This window comes from Periophthalmus magnuspinnatus, chromosome 24 (assembly GCF_009829125.3).
Source record: "Periophthalmus magnuspinnatus isolate fPerMag1 chromosome 24, fPerMag1.2.pri, whole genome shotgun sequence".
NCBI lineage: Eukaryota > Metazoa > Chordata > Actinopteri > Gobiiformes > Gobiidae > Periophthalmus > Periophthalmus magnuspinnatus.
Genome location: NC_047149.1, coordinates 16,456,776 through 16,475,138, shown reverse-complemented (window position 1 = coordinate 16,475,138; position 18,363 = coordinate 16,456,776). Strand labels below are relative to the sequence as shown.

Below are 18,363 nucleotides of genomic sequence, written 5' to 3'. Positions count from 1 at the left end.
ACTTTGAAATTAAGGTCTCAAATTAGGCACAAATTCCAAAATTGCAACTGGGGAGGCCACACACTTAATTCCATCAAAATTATGATTACCTAACACCAAGTTTACAATGGCAATCTACACATTGTCCATCAAAAGAAAGCACCTGCTTTTTGCATCCATAGATCACACTGCAATTTGTACAAAAACAACGTGCCTAGGAAATTGACGAAAACAACTGAAAAGATAAGGAGTTGGAATTAGAAAGGCACTTCCACAATAATCAGATTTATTCATAAGACAATAACAAAATATATATTTACAAACCTCTGTTAGCAATTTCCATAAAATGTATACACATTATAAAAATCAGTATGTCAAAATGTTCCAGTGGGATACAATGCTGGCTGTGCAATTTTTAAAACTAAAATAAAATTGGAGAAGTGGAAAAATATCAGAAAACAGTGATTTCTTCATTTTGTTTTTGATACCATATGCTGAGTTCAATTCTCACCAAATTAAAAGTGCACTTAGAGTAAATATGGTATATCATTGTTGTTGTCTTCATTTGCAAAGTCTTGGACATGGCCACCTCTGAAGTAGAGACGCGAGTTGAGTTTTGCGGGTGCAGAGACGTACCACATGACAACACCAGAGGGATTCACGGACACCACAAACTCAGAGGAGTCCTTCAGCACAGTCGTCTCATATGTGTAAACGTCAGTGACCTGCAGGACAAGACAAGCAGCATAATGCAATAAAGAGGACTGTTTAAAGATGCACTATCGAACTTCCCTAGTTGATGCATTCTAACCACTTGTCACCATGGAGAGGTTATAAATTTGCCTGAAACAAAACCTAAAAAAAAGTGCCTTTCATAATATGTAACTCGACTCTATTGTGTTAGATATGTTTAATGCCATATGGGGGAACATTCTGAGTAAAACAAAATCTATACAGAGACAAGCAGCACCCTTTACCAGAAATCTAGCATAGTGCACATTAATATATTTGAAGCAGACCAACCTTGTAACTTCCTGTAGTGTAATTGAGTTTGCTGAGTGATGTTTTGTAACGATAAGGCATGTCAGAACGCCGACTGAAAAATAACAAAGCACTGGTATTTTTGGAGAGAGGACGCCAGAAGATTTGGATGCCACTCTTTTCCTAGAACAAAATATGACCAATGTTAATATCCAGTCATAGACAAAGTGTTATATATCGAGTAATAGAGATAAAGTTAGACACCTTTACAATGCGTTGCCCTTGAATGCCCAGAGGGTCTTGGTTGATGCTGATGATCATTTTGTTCTGGAGGATGGCTCGGGCGCTGCTGCTGAGGGTACGCAGGTCATTGGACATAAACAGAGGAGCGGCCATTATAGCCCACAGAGCCATCTGAGAGCGAGACTGTTCCAGGCTGAGGCCAAAGTCTCCGATAATCAACTGTGAAGATCAATTTCAGCATTTTTAGAAATCACTCAACATCTAAACATGTTTTTATACATAGGGATTGATACTTAAGAAAATATTAAACCATATCAGGGTCATTCCATCTTCCGGGACCTGCTGCAGGTATTAAAACTTCCTGGTTTTCAAAGAACCAATCCACAATTGCTATCACACTGTCCCAAGAGTCCTCGATGTCACCATAGTTACGCCACAAGTTGCAGATCTCACCCAACTGTGTGTAGTTCACCTGAAATTAATTTGAATCATCAGTTATCTATTGAGATGGTTAGGGATTATTTAACTGATAATCGTGATTATTTAGGTCATTCTATAATCTAACTACAACCTATACTGATATTTATTTTCAGTTCAATCAATTCAATACTTCAGAACAGCTGACCTTGGGAGGCAGACCACCCTGATAAGCTGGCCAACTGCAGGAGTAACCAATGGGGCGACCAGTGGCATTTAGTGCTTTAGACATGAGTGGATAACCTGTAAGAAAGACAGACCTTTGAAAACAAAATTCAAATTACTCCAAACAAAGATATAATATTCCATCCTTACCCTTTTCCTGCTCTGTAGAATTGGAATAGCAACCATCAAATTTGAACATATCTACTTCCCAGTCTGCAAATGTTTGAGCATCTAGTTCAATTTTGTCCAGTGTGGTTCCAGGATATCCTCCACAGGTGTGAGTGCCCATGTCTCCATAAATCCCCAACTTGAGGTCCCTCTCATGCAAATAGTTGGCCAACTTTTTGATGCCCCCTGGAAATCTGAAGAATGAAGATAGTACAAATTATATTATTATTTCACCAAATCATGAGTAAACAGAGGACCACATCAAAAACAAGTGGAATGCACGTGTATGAAATAAAAATTTAAAACACATACACAAAAAAATATATATATTCATTTTTGTCAAATTTAGTTACCCCCAAGATAAGATAGAACAAAACCAGATCTAAACATGAACAAAACCAGGAGAAGAGAATATTTGATCTGCATTGATTGTTACATTGCACTCACTGCCTGAATCTTTCTTCAATATAGAATCAATAAAGTACATTTAACAGAAAAGTTATGCAAATTGTTTTCCGAGAGTCCACTTGGGTTTGTTTGACAACTTTTGACCCAGGATATGTGACAATACTGCATTGATGGTAGTTCATTTACCCTCCTGCTGATTCTGCATGTGAACCTGTACCAAACATTATAGTCCATGTTCATGACTGTCACGCTGGATTTTTATTGCTTAAGGGCTTGTGGATAACTAAATAAGCAAATTACGTATTGTATAATATGGTGGTGTACCTTTTGGGGTCAGCTTGAAGTCGACCATCTTTGTCTCTCTGCATTGATGACCAGCAATCATCAATGTTGACATAAACATATCCCAGTTCCTTCCAGCCATCCTCCGAGAGTCTGTCCGCCATGTCCATAAAGAGTTTTTCACTAAAACACAAAATTGTCATAGTATGTAATTTAACAAGCCATTTAAAAGAGGTCATATTACGCAAAACCAACTTTTATTACCTTAAAAATCACATTATAACAGTGTTCCCTCATCATCATCTTATTCAAAATAGCATTTTGATTAATGTGTGCACATTTCAGAAATTCTGCATTGTCCTGCATTTGAGACTTGAGTGCTCAGAAGATTTGTTTTCACCCGTTTACCCCCGTCTCCACCCAGTGCTGTGTTATTATTTGCAATTATTTTTTTAAAATCTGACTAGGTCATACGTGGGTCATAATTTAAAAACGTTAGACATTTTTTCAGCATAAAAACATGTAAATAAAAAAAACATTTGCTTTCTATGGTGAAATGCCACTACAAAGTAATAGTTCTGCAGTTTTGAAAATGAAGTCATTGCAGATCAAATTTGTGATTTATAATAAACAAAATGTACAATAATGAACTACATATAGCATGGTAATTTAATACTAAATACCTGAAAATATGTCTATTTACTGTCTATTTGGCTGTAATTGACACCAAAAACTTTTTCCCTGCTACATTTTAAACATCGTCTTACCTGATACAGTTTTTAGGATCATTCTCACAGTCAATGTCGCAGCGGTATCGTTCCCATGCCAACCAGCCCATGGGTGGAGTCAACATTAGGCCATTGTCAAGAGCTGATACGGACAGGGCCCAAGCCAAAAATATAACAGATTGATACATTCCTAGGAGAGGGATCAGAAAGATAGGATTTGTGTTATGTAACTTATAATAAACACAATAAAAAAATGCCCTGCCATTTCCTTCTGCCTCCACACTGAATATTAATGTGGACGGTTACTGTAACTCGCATGAAAAAATTCTAAGATGCATTTGCATACATGCAACTACGAAGAATCGGTCACCACTTTAAAATAACTATACCTCAGTAAGCCTTAATAAAGCAGGAACAAAGATTCATTCATCAGATTTAATTCATAATTACTGAATAGTTTATTACTTCAGACTTTGTAAGTTAGGGTTTGGAATTAGGGCAAGGGTAGAAACTTAATAAACTGTTTGTTCATTATGAATTCAGTCTTTGTTGTTAAGGTATAGTAATTAAGTGTTACAGAATTTCAGTGTCACTATTAAGTGCTGAGTTGCTGTAAACTATTTCACTTAGTGAGCAAAAAGACAAAGACAATAAGGGATCTGAGCTCTTCCTCTTATTCATACAGAAAGTATAAACACCTCACAAGTTAAACCAGCTATTGCTAATACATGAACATTACCGCCCTTAGTAGACTCAAGGTTGTCAAAATCTACAACCTGCTAGGTGACTTCCATTACACGTACACACACCCCCCCACACCCACACACACACACACAAAATCACAAGACTGCACATAATACTGCACACGCAGTACCTCACTTTACACTTACATTTTACAATCCAAACATTTTTGAAAAGCCCTTTGTAGGGCTTTTAAAGTAGGCTACTTTATCATCTAAAATGTCGCTACTGTTTATTAACATGTGTATAGTCCAACAATAAGATATAGGCCTAATCATCTATTGACATAAAATGCAATAAAGGAAAACACGTTTAGCCATTTTAAAAAGGAGCCTACAATTTACAGTCCACGCTCTTTACTTTTTAGTAGGAAGTGGGAACTCTATACTAGTAGCCTAGTTATCCAGCTCACTGTACAAAGGGAAATAAACTGATAAATTAAGCCATACTCACTAAAAACGCCCTAGGACATTCGATCAGGTGAACGTGCCCAATGTCTCCTCTTCGAACAACGGCAGACAGCTCTTTTCGGTATGGGGAATCACGGGGAACGAAAAACAAACACGCTCCGCGCGCCGTTTATACGGAAGCGACGGTCATGTGACGTAACGTCACTGTCAGGTGACTGAGCCGGAAGTTTAAGCTCATATTTTTAGAAACAGTTCTGAGTTAGAGTTGAACAAATATACAAAGCAATTTCATTGGAAGGATCTATTGCATGTTTATGCTATAAAAATATTTTTTACGATTATAAGGCGGTCGATCTCAATCACGCCAGGACTGCAGCTTCATAATATTGGTTTAAGAAGAATACAGTTAAGGCAAGTTTATTGTATAGCACAATTCGTACACAAAGTAATTCAAAGTGCTTTACATAATAAGAAAGACATTAAAATCCCAATACAATAAATCAAAACTTAACTAATCATAAATAATCATCATAAAATGAACATTAAAGCTGCATAAAATTGAAACGCTGATTCCCCGTGTTTAGTCCTGACTCTGGACACCAGCAGGAGGCCGGTCCCTGAAGTCCTCAGAGCGGCCAATGGCACTAACATATCGATGCACTTGCTAAGCCATGGACAGACTTATACACAAGCAGACCTGCTTTAAAGTCCATTCCCTGAACCACAGGAGCCAGTGCAGAGGCCTGAGCACAGGACGAATGTGCTCGTACTTCCTAGTTCTAGTCGGAACCGGAGCAGCAGCATTCTGGATGTACTGCAGCTGTTAAAGAATATTTTTTATTTTCCAGATAAGTCAAGTATGTTTATCATTGCAGCCTATATGTGCCCTTTATGGCATATGTGCAATATGCCAGGTTAATTGATATGAGTGAATGGAATTGATATTTAATGGACTAGTTTATAATTAACGTGTTTTATTAATTTCTTCTCTGAACAGGAAAAGGTGGAGCTTAAAGCTGAAGTCAGTAGACCAGATGCAGCGTGGGGCAATGGAGGAACCAGTGGGTAGGTTTATTAAAACACTGCAGATAAAATTAGCTCTATATTATTATCAAACTCTGACTAAAACTGCCACGGGCTGTTTCCAATATTGCTTAGAGTTAGTCCTCATCAACAAGCTGTAGCAACTAGAGACTGTTCTAGCTTTTCTAGAACTTGTGTGAAGCAGATAAACATGAATTAAGTGAGCACTAGTTTCATCAGATACTGTACTTGTAGAATATACCTTTTTAAAGATAAGTTAAGTTGTTCTTCTTAGTTTTAAGTTTCATAATGGCGTCATTCAACCACTTTCATTTTCTCTTAAAGTGACAGCGTTGTGTTGAAACATGCATCCAGCTGTCAGCACTCAGCATATTCATTACTTCATTACATGTAAATAGATATTACTGTATTGCATGAATGGCATTGCGTCATTTACCATCTGCAAAAATAGTCTTTTTCACTGTTTTTGAATTTTTTATTTTTTTATTTTTTCAATTACTTCCTCTAGGTGTCTCTGTTTTGCTGGGGAGTGTTCTTAGAAGCACAGCAGCTGGGTTTGCCTTTGCAGAGGCCTCCTCATTTGCTCTGGAGCCAGTCCTAAGTGATGACCCTACTCTGCTCCCTATTGCAGTTCAGGCTGCCAGTCGGGCTGGATCCACTGGAGTTGGGGTCATAACCTCCTGTCTATTATGCACCTCAATGCTTATTTCTCTAGGAAGTGGCTTTCTACTCGCTGCCATGGTGACAAAGCTACTAAAACGTATTGGATCTGATATACCATGGCTGACTGCACTGACAACATCAGTTTCTTTAATATTCGGAGCAGCTATTACAGGGGTATTATGGGGTCTACTTCCACTGGGGGTGTACGTCATAGTTCAATTGATTTTAGTAGTCGCAGTGTTCTTCTACTCTAATATAAATCAACTGACACAAGCACTGTCCATAATTTTTGTCACCTTCTATGTCAGTGTCTACTATGGAAGAATGGGTGTCTTACTTGGACTTTTTCTCACCGGAGTAACCATCTCTTTCCTATGCGCTCTTCGGAAAGCCCTGACCGAAAGAATGGCGCCCAGACCCAAATGCGTGACTGAATGCGAATTACTGGAGCGTGTATTTTTTTACTCAGTTGTAGTGGGAATACTTGGGTTTGGTGTGGGGTTAGGAGCAGGTGAACTGGAGGACAGCTCAGAAGCAGAAATGGTAATTATGATAGAGTCTGTCCTTTGGGTGGCCTTTCTGTCAGCAGGTATATTAGGAGCAGGCCTGGGGACAGTGGCCATGGTTGATGTGGGGACAGAGATGGCTGGAAACATAGCAATTGTGACTTCTGTTTTGTCAGCAATTGCACTAAGAGCCATCTGGAACAATGTGCCAAGTCTAGGAGCAAGAGGCAGCACTGGGGGAATATTAGGAGTCACTGTAGTTGCAGCAGTATCACTTTCAGCTGCAAGTGTTGCGGCAAAAAAAGTGTATGATTCAAGATTTTCATTTTTAACAACTATTACTTCAGTTGCTGTTGGAGTAATTGCAGCTACTAAAGTACTGACCTCTCCTCTAACGGGGACATCAGAACTCACTACAGTCATCCTTGTTTCAATGGGGTCATATGTCCTTGGTGCACCAAAAAGCCCATTCAACACCAAGATACAACTCCGCCAGGGACTTTTCACAGGACCGGAGCTGCTTAAAAAGATTGGCATGGAAACCGTCTCCGCGGCAGCAGCACCGTTTGGAGCTGGGGCCCTGGGAGTGGCAGTGTTAGGTACAGCTGCTCTGGGGAAGCTTGGGACTGTAGGGGTGTTATTGGCCTTAGCACTGGCTTTGGGAGGTACATTGTTAGGTATGTTAGGGAGATCATTACCTGCACCTGCAGAAAGGGAAAATGCACAGTGAATGTGTCTGTACGTCTTAAAATTTTGGGTTGTTGATTCAGTCTAAGAAAATAAAATGTGCCTATATTAGTGATTAAAACTGTTATTCTAAATTATCTATTGTGTTGTTTGCCTAGGATGTTTGATTTGTTTTCTTTTATTGCTATACTTTGGTGTTGTTTCGTTCTTACAATCGCCATAAATAAATATTATAAATATACATATTCAGGAAAGAACATGCCATTACAAGGCCACGGTACACGGTCCAATCACTACTGATATACATAGGTCTAAATGTGCAAACAATTACTGTAAAAAGCTTTACTCAATAAAATTTGTTTTCTTTTGCAGAAGTGGCTGTTAAGAGTGTTATATGTGGCCCTCCTCTCACCTCCTCATGAGTCGTATTGCCTCTTTTCCCAAGATGTGAGTGCAAGGTACTTTGGTTTCAGCTTAGCAACAGTAACAGAGTAGAGGCAGACTGGGGGATGAGTGGGAGGAGAGGAGAGTCATAACATCAGAAGACGAGAGAGATTCATGGTGATCAGACCTATGTAAATATTTCAACAGTTTGTTCAGTTAGGACTATTGCTTGATAAGGCAGCAGGTATGGATCCACAATTTTGGATAAAGATTTTGGAGGCTTGGAAAGACAGTCTTGGAGATGACACACAACACTTATTTCAAAAATGTAATCTTTTTGAGGAAACGTGTATAAAATCCAGTGAATTTCTTAGGATGCTTTTGTGAATGACATGCTGTATATTTTTATTAAGTTATTTTGAAAATGGAGCACACGTGGAACTTAACTTTTCTTTTTAAAGTATTGTAAAGCAGTATTGGCCTACCTGCGGATTACTTACTTGAAAAAAAACAACAACAAAAAAAACACAATGGCAGTAGATCGGGTCCAAACGGCGCACAGGGGTCAGTCTGTGGAGTTCTCTGCGGAGTATTCTGTCCAGATTTCCGGGGATAACGATGCACGTGGCCGGGCTCGGGCTGGAGGGGTCATCGTGTCCGAGACCCGGTGCTGCCACTGCGTCCCGCGCGCCGTGCGTCTCACCTTTACGCCCGACTCACTGGAGAGACTTTACCAAAGCTACTTCTGCCGGCAGAGACAGAAAAGTCTGCTGGTTATGGTCATGTTTGCCGCGCTTTTCAACAGCTTCATCATCATCATGTGCGCTGTTGTTTATACACAGGACAAAGTGGCGATGATAGTGGTAGCGGCGGTGGGTTTAGCCGCAGACATAGTGCTTTATATTTTGTGTTACTTTGAAAAACTTCCCACATCACCTGTTCTACGCGGGGCAGTGCCATACATTCTGTGGCTTATGATAAGTGTGCACGTTCTGTGTTACTTGGGGCTAAACTATGAGCCAGCCCCTCACGCCAGTAACTCTGTGGGATGGCAGGCCTTCTTCACCTTTTCCACCTTCCTGACGCTGCCGCTGAAGCTCGTGCCGCTGCTTCTGCTCAGTGCCGTCTCGTGTGGGGTGCACGTGCTCGTGCAGGGGGTCACTGTGGCCCAGAGGTTCAACGAGGACCTGCAGGGGGCTGTGCTGGTCAGACAGGTAAACACAAGAATGGGTAGGCCTACTTTAGAGGTTATAAGTAGGTCTGGGGATAAGAGGAGGATAAGTATCAAGTCTTCAGTTAGAGCCAATATAGACTGCCATAGTACTGTCCATCAACATTATCAATATCAGTTTTAATTTTATGCAGATTCTTTGTCAAACAACTCTACATATGTCTGTTTTTACACATATGTCCAATAGGCATTTAGTTGTGCTGCTTTCCAGTAAACAAGAGGTTGGTTGCCCTGGGTCAAACCACAATCAAATCACAATCTGAACCCTAACTGGAAAAAAAATGTGTGGATTAACTTGTGTAACAAAATTGTAATTGATGAGGTTAAAATGAAAGATAATCAATGACTTATGAAATTATCACTGAAGTAATTAGTCAAATTAAATATGTTTTTTTAAAACTTAATTGTATACCGTTTATATAATTAAACACAGTAAACTGTACTTTTGTTTCTGTAGCTTCTAGCTGATGTGATGCTGTACCTGTGTGCGGCCACAGTGGGGGTGATGTCATACTACATGGCGGACAGGAAGTACAGGACAGCTTTTCTTGAGGCACGCCAATCACTGGAGGTCAAACTAACGCTGGAGGATCAAAGCACTCAGCAGGTGACACAAACATGCACAGTCAGGGCTATTATATCTCCCCCTGACTTCTAATGAGAAGTCTGTTTGCTTTCATTGAACACTAATAGGGGGATTGGAGTGTTTGTTGTTGTTAGCAGTGTCACCCTCCGGGACCAGTTTCCCATTATAGTTAGACCAACACAATCTCTGCTTCTTTCACAGGGATCAAATTATGCATTAGATGCAGTTCACAATTAGGTTCATTACACTATTTTATTACAACTTTACTCGCTGAACAAGTTACAATCCAATGACTTGTACACCATCAATAAAACTATTTATTAATTTTGTGAGGCTTGATTACCCTTTAATATCTATGATATTTACTGTCCGCCTGGTACTTTTTATTCTTTGCATTGAATAAATCTGTTAAATAATGTCCTGTGTTCAAAGTTTACACACTTGTCAAAAGGACTGTAATTGGGAGAAAGTATTGGTTGCTATAATGTTTGATGTTGCTTAAACCAGTGTATAATAACCAGAAAACAAAAAACGAATTTGTATTTTTGTTACATTTTATTTTATATAGATCCAAAAAATATAGTAGTTAAATATGGAGATTACAAAAATCAAACTTTACCAGTTTTATATCAATTCCAGCTATTTTGTTGAGCCTTAATTGTCAATAATTAATTACAAGCAAACATAAATGGCTTTTTTAGGCATTTTTTGTTTGTTCATTTGAATGGATATACCTAAAACAGTTCTGTCCACCTAATGACAGGGCTTAGCCTCTCACATGTCACAATGTAAGGTATGCTTTTTTTGCACAGTGTCCCACTGTCTGGGTGGTGTCTTATATGATAAGTGGGCTCCTGAGAGGAGCCCAGGTAAGTTGTGCCAAGGTAGACCAGCCTGAGGGACATCCAGGAGATCTCCTCACAGCTCCTCATCAAAATCCTGCAAGTCAACCACTTGCTTGCGTGTGACTGAGGAGAGGGGCTGGACACAGTGGATCCACTTTGGGATAGTGTGGGTGGTTGGTGGTGAGGTCTGACTAAGGCACTTGAGATGACATGAGCCGCTCTGAGGGCATTACCAGCGACATCAGCAAACCTGTCTCCAACTCTGCTCCCAAACTGTACTTCTGCTGCTTCTTGAGGAGAACTTTTATCAGAAATGGTTCAACCAGAAACACAGGGGACACAATTAGACAAATTTCTTCAGAATAATGTAAAAAAAAAAAAAAGTACATTGTTCACTGTATACGTAGTAAGTAAAAATATAGGTTTAGTTAGAAATACAGTTATACAGTAGTATAACAAAGTAATAAAAACATGATAAAGTAATATAATTACATAAAAGACAGATTATCAAAGCCAAAGCCAAATTGTTAAAAAAAACCAAAAAACACTGTGGAAAGAAACAAATGCACACCTGATGTTATAATCTACATTACCGGTACTTGCTACGGATGAGGGGAGCTCCCCCTGGGCATTCTCGTCCACATGTCTCCTTGGGGTCTTATCTTCCTCTCAGGCCATCATTTTACTATCACTTACAAAATTACAGTCATTTAGGGGAAAAAAAAAAAACTTTTTCTGAGGATAAGTGACTTCATATTGTGCCACGACAAAAACACCCAAGAACAACATCTATTTGTTTTATATGCAATATGCAAAACACATCAACTCTATCTGCGCCAACAGAGGTGGATGCTATAAGACATTGCTATGTCCTATGTGGTTTACAGGGAAAAAAAAATCACAATTTTAAACAATTATTAGTCACCCCTTTTCCCAAACATTATAGTTAGTAAAACATATTTGTTTAATACAAGAATAGATGGTTGTATTTGTTGTGTATTACAAATGATATATATTTTAGCTTTTTGTATTATACTAATACTAATTCAGTTTTTAATATTGAAAATTCTCTCCAGTGGTACATTTTTGCGAGCTTATTATTATTATTACACATGCATATTGTGACCTATGTATTGTGCTACATATCAAATCATTATGTTGATATCTAGTCCATGGAGATAAGGTGACAAACCACACACTTCCCATGCTTCACCAGTTTTTTCACTGGCACCTGTGTTGCTCTGTGTATTTTGCAGGAGGAGTTATTATTGTCTATTCTGCCTAAACACATCGCTGATGAGATGCTACAGGGCATGAAGAACCAGGCTGATCAGAAGGAGGTGCAGAGACAGCAGCAGTTTAATACTATGTACATGTACCGCCATGAAAATGTTAGGTAAAAGTAACATGTTATTTTTTTTTTATAGATGTCATATGAAGGATTGCAATGCAACATTTGTTCAGTCACTTCTGTTTTTTAGTATCTTATTTGCAGATATTGTAGGCTTCACCCAGCTCTCCTCCACCTGTAGTGCTCAGGAACTTGTCAAGCTTCTTAATGAACTGTTTGCTCGCTTTGACAAACTGGCTGCAGTAAGTTTCTGATGTATGGCTGTACCACATAAGAACATAAACATTTTTTGGTTGAAAATTACAATCATATTCAACAATCATATGCAACTGTAATGCATCTGAAAGTATCACAACTCAACCCATATACTATTATTGAAACTATTATTGACTGAGTATTGAAACAAAAAGTGTTAATTTTCTGTTGAATTATGGATCAAAATCTAGTTGCAATAGCTTTCGTTTTCCTGCTTTACTTACTTACTTATTGCATACTTTTTTCTCTTATTTTGAAGATATGATCTAAAGTGAACTCACAATAAAACACAAAAAACAGAATATTTAATTTGTACCCCCAGTCCAGACTATTGTGGGCTATTGTGGGGAAACTGTTTATAGATTTTGCAAACTAATTGCTTGCTTTGTTTACGTAACAGCAACATCACCAATTAAGGATTAAAATTCTTGGGGACTGTTACTACTGCATCTGTGGTCTTCCAGACTTCAGAGAGGACCATGCTGCCTGCTCTATCAATATGGGCCTATCCATGGTAGAGGCTATATCGTAAGTACCTGCTCTATATCTAATATTTTGTATATTTAATAAAGAAAAAAAGACCAGTAACAACATTTACTAGTACCAAGAGTAACAAATAAACTTTAGGTATGTACGAGAAAAGACTCAAACAGATGTGGACATGCGAGTAGGAGTCCACACTGGCACTGTGCTGGGCGGGGTCTTGGGGCAGAAGCGCTGGCAATTTGATGTCTGGTCAACTGATGTTACTGTGGCCAATAAGATGGAGTCTGGAGGTATTCCTGGGTAAGAAAATTGTATTCATTTTCAATATAAATACCCTTTACATGTTAGTAGTGTTCGTAGTGTTCATTTGTATAAAGTGGTAGGTATAAAGTATTGAAAAATGTATACTTTGGCAAATTATGAAAAAAAAAAAAAGTAAAAAAAACCTAAATCTTGCAATAAAATATTTCAAATTATGGTTTTAACAGATATTTCTACACTTTTTTTTAATCATTTTTCAGCCCATTCACATTCTTGTCACACTTTTAACACATTTCTGCATTTGCCAGAAATGTGTTAAAGAGATAATCACAAAAATGGTCAAGATATTTATTTTTGTGAACTCCTAATGTGTGTTGAAACAGGAGAGTGCACATTTCCCAAAGCACAAGGGACAGTTTGAATGGAGAGTTTGAGATGGAGCCCGGTAATGGGGGCGAGAGGTGTGAGTATCTGATGGAAAAAGGCATTGAAACATACCTGGTCATAGTGCCAAAAGACAAAGCAAAAGGACTAAATGAAAGTGTAAGTGCTGAAACTAAATATGTTTTTCCTATACATGTATCTTATGCCTTTAGTTTTTATGCATGTTTGTTCTCATTTACAGAAACCAAGAACACTGGCAAACCAAAATTCAAACCAGTTGATAAACACTACATCAAGCAATGGAACAACAGCATCTCCCCAGGCAATGGCAGATACAAAACATGAGGTTATCTTTTATAATTACTATTCAGATACAAAATACCACTATGACAAGATTTTATTTAATCTGTTCTCTTGTTAATGGTTTAAATACTGTATATAATCATAAAAAGATGCATTATTGGCACATGTAATTGTTTATATTTTGTTCCTGTTTTTATTGACAGTCTCAAAGGGTTAAATTTGTTGAGGAGCAAGTGATTAACAGACGTCTACAGCAGGAGCTCCTAGAGAGAGAAACACAGCAAATGTAAGCATAACAGACACAAAGTCACTAAGCATAGACTACATGGTTAGAAAAACTACAATAATCAGATAAGCCAAAAGTTAGATACGATTTTTGCACAAAAGAAATCTGATCATCAATAACACCTGGTGACACGTGTCAGTTAGTCAGTGTATTTTCAGAATAACTTATATTTGCAAGATAAAGTACAATGAATAAAAACATGTTCATCTTTGCCACATTAGTTTGCTCTTTTTTGCATTTTTTTTAAATTATTGTGGCCACATTGTACCCAGATGTGAACAATCAGTTTACTCATATCAGATGCTGTTTACATCACATTCAATAATCTGATCACTCCAGAAATCAGATAATGATCAAATCTATGGGGTAAACATGTAAACATAGCCACTGTCTTCTGTTTCTGGTTTTGTCCATCTCTAAAAGAATGAAAGAAAACAAGTTCAACCCTCTGTCGTTAAGCTTTGTGGATGGAAAGCTAGAGGAGCACTACTCATCAGAGAAAGAAAAGAGGAGTGGAGCAGCCTTTTCCTGCTGTGCCATGGTGCTTTTCTTCATCACAGCCATGCAGGTTTTAATAGACCCACTGTGAGTCTGTGTGCTTGTTTTAAAATCTGTTATAAACTGACAAGAAATAAATCTACAATACAGATCTCCTATTTGGTCTCATTTTAGGTTGGGTGTAAACTATGTAACTTTTGTTGTTGGAGAGGTTTTACTGCTTATCCTTACTGTCTGCTCCCTTGCTGCGGTCTTCCCCAGGGTAAGAACATGTTGACAAACTCATCTTGTGATTGAAACCCTTAAGTAAGAGAAGGTTAATCATCCCAGCTTGCAAGCAAAGTATTAAAGTTTTATTTAGCTACAGATTAAAATTAATTCAATACTATTGCAACTGAACCCATGTCTGGACTGGAGAAGAGCCCCTTTGGTCCATCCATTGCATAGAATGATGGTTGGTGGTTAACCAAGTTGTATTTTTTCTCATCTTCATCAGTCACAATTTTTTTATTTGATTTCATTTAGTTTTGTTGATAACAAATTATTTCAATATTAATTTTCAGAACATACAAACTATTACATATGGGCTATTAATTATTGCCAACACAATATATTCAACAAATTTCTTGCTAAACATGACTGAACCTTAATTGCACAGCCTTAGAAAAATGTAATTGACTTTACCATTTTATCAGCTCATTCCATTTCCAATACACGTATTCAATTGTTAAATCTGTCTAATTATACTCATTGTGTGCCACAGATGTTCTCAAAAAGGCTGGTGTCTTTCTCTTTATGGATTGATCGAACACGCTGGGCCAGGAACACATGGGCCATGGCAGCCATCTTTGTTTTGACCATGACTGTGATTGCTGATATGGTAATATTTCTAGTTAGTTGCTGTGAGATACATGATTGATTTTAGAATGGTCAAATAAGAACATAACTGCCCATATAAACACTTATACACATTTCTAATTATATAACATCTGAATATAAAAAATATAGAAAACCAAAAAATCTGCAATGGGATCAAAATGGTGTTTGTGAAATTCCATTCTATCCAAACACTTTATTTTCCATCTGCATGTTTCCACTTTGTCCTCATCAAGCAATCAGTGTCTTGTAAGTGTTTGAGTACTTGTTCCCAGTGGGATTCATTAGTTGTCTGTGTCATTGCCTGCTGCCTCATTTGTCATGCTCTCACAGGAGCAGTCTGTTACGCACACTGCTGCTTTTTAGCACTAACTACAACATGAAACGCAAAATGAGCATTTATTTTCATTGGAGCTGCCATGTAAAATGCCAATCATAATGTTGCTTTTGACTTGAAGCTACTATGTAATGTTTCTGGTGGAAGGTTACATCACATTCTTGTCTCCATGATGATATTGTTTTCACAATATGGCTGTTTGGTCTTCACTTTAAAATGCACCCATAATTTAAATAAATACAAGATATATCATTTAAATTTTGAAATATTCCAGGCAAAATCATAACATCTCAATGAGACAAGTAGGAGGCTGACCCTCCACCAGAAAATGTACATAGTTCCTCTTTAGGAACAAACAACTATGAAAAGTATTTTGACTAACCTTCTTGATTTCTTGATGTTTTAGCTCAGTTGTGCTCCTCCATCACTCCGCCTTCTCAACAGCTCTACTGGTTTGGTGTTGGAGGCTGTAGGGGACAGAGACTGTGCAAAAAATCCCAAACACTATAGCTTCATGGCAGTCATGTCCCTTATTGCCACGGCGATGTTAGTGCAGGTCAGCCACCTGATCAAACTAGGCCTCATGGTGCTGGTTGTCACAGCTACAGGAGCGGTGAATATCTACAGCTGGAGTGACCTTTACGAACTTTATGATTTGATACAGTTTGAAAGTTACAGGCAAGAAATAGTCTGCAAATTAATGTTAGCTAGTGAGCTTTCTATATTGTAATTATGTTTGTTTGTCTTACAGAACATCTATTGTGCCGACCAAGTACCTTATGACTATGATGATAATAGTTATGATGATTGGCTTTTACTTTTTTGCTCGTCATGTAGGTTTTAGTTACCCTTTAATTAGGCTACAATCACCAATTTGCATTATATAACCACTGACTTACTGGAATATGTTGTTGTAAAAATAGTATTGCTTTTCTGTTTTTGTAGTTAGAGCATCAGTCTAGGAAGCTGTTCCTGTGGAAAATTGGTGTTCATGAACAAAAGGAAAAAGTCTTTGAAATGAGACGTTGGAATGAAGCACTGGTCACCAACATGCTGCCAGAGCATGTAGCCAAACACTTCCTAGGCACAAAGAAGAGAGATGAGGTATGTATGGCATTTTGGAATATGTGTAGCTCTGTTGATAGTCATGTTTGTATATTTTATTTCATTTACCAGCACCTCAAACTGCTTACTGCTCAACAGTGTCACCTTGTGGCTACCTTTATACTTACACATTGCCTCTTCAATATATGTGCATTTTATACTGTATGTATGTGCAGTATGCACATTTTAAAAGTTTTGGATTTGTAGGAGTTGTACAGCCAGTCATATGAAGAAATCGGCGTGATGTTTGCTTCCATCCCCAACTTTTCTGACTTCTACACAGAAGAGAGCATCAACAATGGAGGCCTTGAGTGCCTCAGAATTCTTAATGAGATCATTTCAGACTTTGACAGCGTAAGTCAGCTCCTTGTTTTTTTTTGTTTTTTTGCCCTCTTTATATTTCTGTTGTAGACTTGCTGTCATGTGTATGTCTAGTTGTTAGATCGAGATGAATTCCGCTGTATAACTAAGATCAAGACCATAGGCAGCACCTACATGGCAGCTTCAGGTCTCACCACAGAAAGTATCTCAGATGGATACAACAGTCTGAAGGTGTGTAAAATCTTAGGAAAAAATAAGATGTAGGTTGTTATTTCAGTCTTAATCTAAGACTGAAATAAGAACATTAAAAGATACTGTTTCACAGGCTGAAGAGCCCTCATTGATTCAGCGCTGGCAACACCTTGCTGACCTGGCTGAATTCGCCCTGGCAATGAAAGTCACACTCAACAACCTTAACAAACAGTCTTTTAACAACTTCATGCTTCGAATAGGTCAGTCTGTCTCAGTGCAGAGAAGTAGATGCAAGTAGTAGAAGTGTAGATAAGCTCAAATTTGTCTGTTCACCAATGATAGGTCTCAATAAGGGTGGAGTGCTGGCTGGTGTGATTGGGGCACGTAAACCTCACTATGACATCTGGGGCAACACAGTGAATGTAGCCAGCAGAATGGAATCCACAGGAGTCATGGGAAACATCCAGGTAAAGTAAAGAGCCTACAGTTTACAAATAGAACATCATAATTTTGTGTTATAGTTTGCATGTTTCATGTATGCTTTTCTTTTCCTCAGGTGGTGGAAGATTGCTATAAAATACTTAAAGAATATGATTTTCGGTTTATACGAAGAGGATCAATTTATGTCAAAGGAAAAGGCGAACTACTTACTTTTTTCATGAAAGGCAGAGATAAGCCTGCACAAACCAATGTTCCAGTCTCTACTGCTCTACCACACCAAGTGGTAGATATTTCTTGATTTGAAGCCATTAGCATATGGATACATTGTTTTATCATTTATATTCATATTATGGCGTCAAACAACATATTAAAATATGTTGTATGCAGTCTGCTACTTTTTCTATAGGGGTCCAGCTTGTGGGTCAGCCATGTTTTGCATAATTAAACAGGTCATTAGATCATTATAATGGTGTTTGGTATCTTTTTCACTGATATGAGATGAATGTAAGATTCTGTGATCTTATTCAAAAGTAGTGCACTAATAAGCAAAATTTTATTCATAAGTGTGTGTTGACATATCCTATGGTTGGAAAACCTATTAATAGCCTATATTACTGAATTAGATTTTATTTTCTGGTGTCATATGAAATAAGAGTGATTATACCAATGTCACTGACAGCAGAGTAAATTATTATCATAAGTAAATTTTAATGCACCGCCTACGGATTATAACTCTACCC

The 18,363-nt window shown here is 38.0% G+C and overlaps 2 protein-coding genes across 3 annotated transcripts; one reads left to right on the top strand and one right to left on the bottom strand.

Annotated features, from left to right (window-relative positions):
- Positions 1–243: 243 nt before the first annotated feature.
- On the bottom strand, positions 244–4,783 carry LOC117392658 (alpha-N-acetylgalactosaminidase-like). Of its 2 annotated transcripts, XM_055232207.1 has the most exons (10): positions 4,626–4,724; positions 3,471–3,621; positions 2,746–2,886; positions 1,996–2,207; positions 1,829–1,923; positions 1,514–1,675; positions 1,225–1,422; positions 1,003–1,143; positions 491–704; positions 252–400 (listed from the first exon to the last, which is right to left on the bottom strand). In XM_055232207.1, exons 2-9 carry the CDS (start codon positions 3,617–3,619, stop codon positions 507–509), a joined length of 1,296 nt encoding a protein of 431 aa, XP_055088182.1. In that variant the 5' UTR covers positions 3,620–3,621; positions 4,626–4,724; the 3' UTR covers positions 252–400; positions 491–506. The 2 variants fall into 2 exon arrangements, with proteins under 2 accessions (XP_033846670.1, XP_055088182.1); XM_033990779.2 differs by having other exon boundaries at positions 244–704; positions 4,626–4,783.
- Positions 4,784–5,577: 794 nt separating this feature from the next.
- LOC117392669 (adenylate cyclase type 3-like) lies at positions 5,578–18,086 on the top strand. The gene is made up of 21 exons (XM_033990794.2): positions 5,578–5,647; positions 6,135–9,080; positions 9,555–9,704; positions 11,785–11,924; positions 12,010–12,121; positions 12,535–12,662; positions 12,762–12,920; positions 13,265–13,424; positions 13,507–13,611; positions 13,772–13,854; positions 14,278–14,439; positions 14,527–14,614; positions 15,116–15,232; positions 15,972–16,243; positions 16,317–16,398; positions 16,511–16,669; positions 16,877–17,023; positions 17,105–17,221; positions 17,316–17,442; positions 17,525–17,649; positions 17,739–18,086. Exons 2-21 carry the CDS (start codon positions 8,397–8,399, stop codon positions 17,919–17,921), a joined length of 3,300 nt encoding a protein of 1,099 aa, XP_033846685.1. The 5' UTR covers positions 5,578–5,647; positions 6,135–8,396; the 3' UTR covers positions 17,922–18,086.
- Positions 18,087–18,363: the final 277 nt, after the last annotated feature.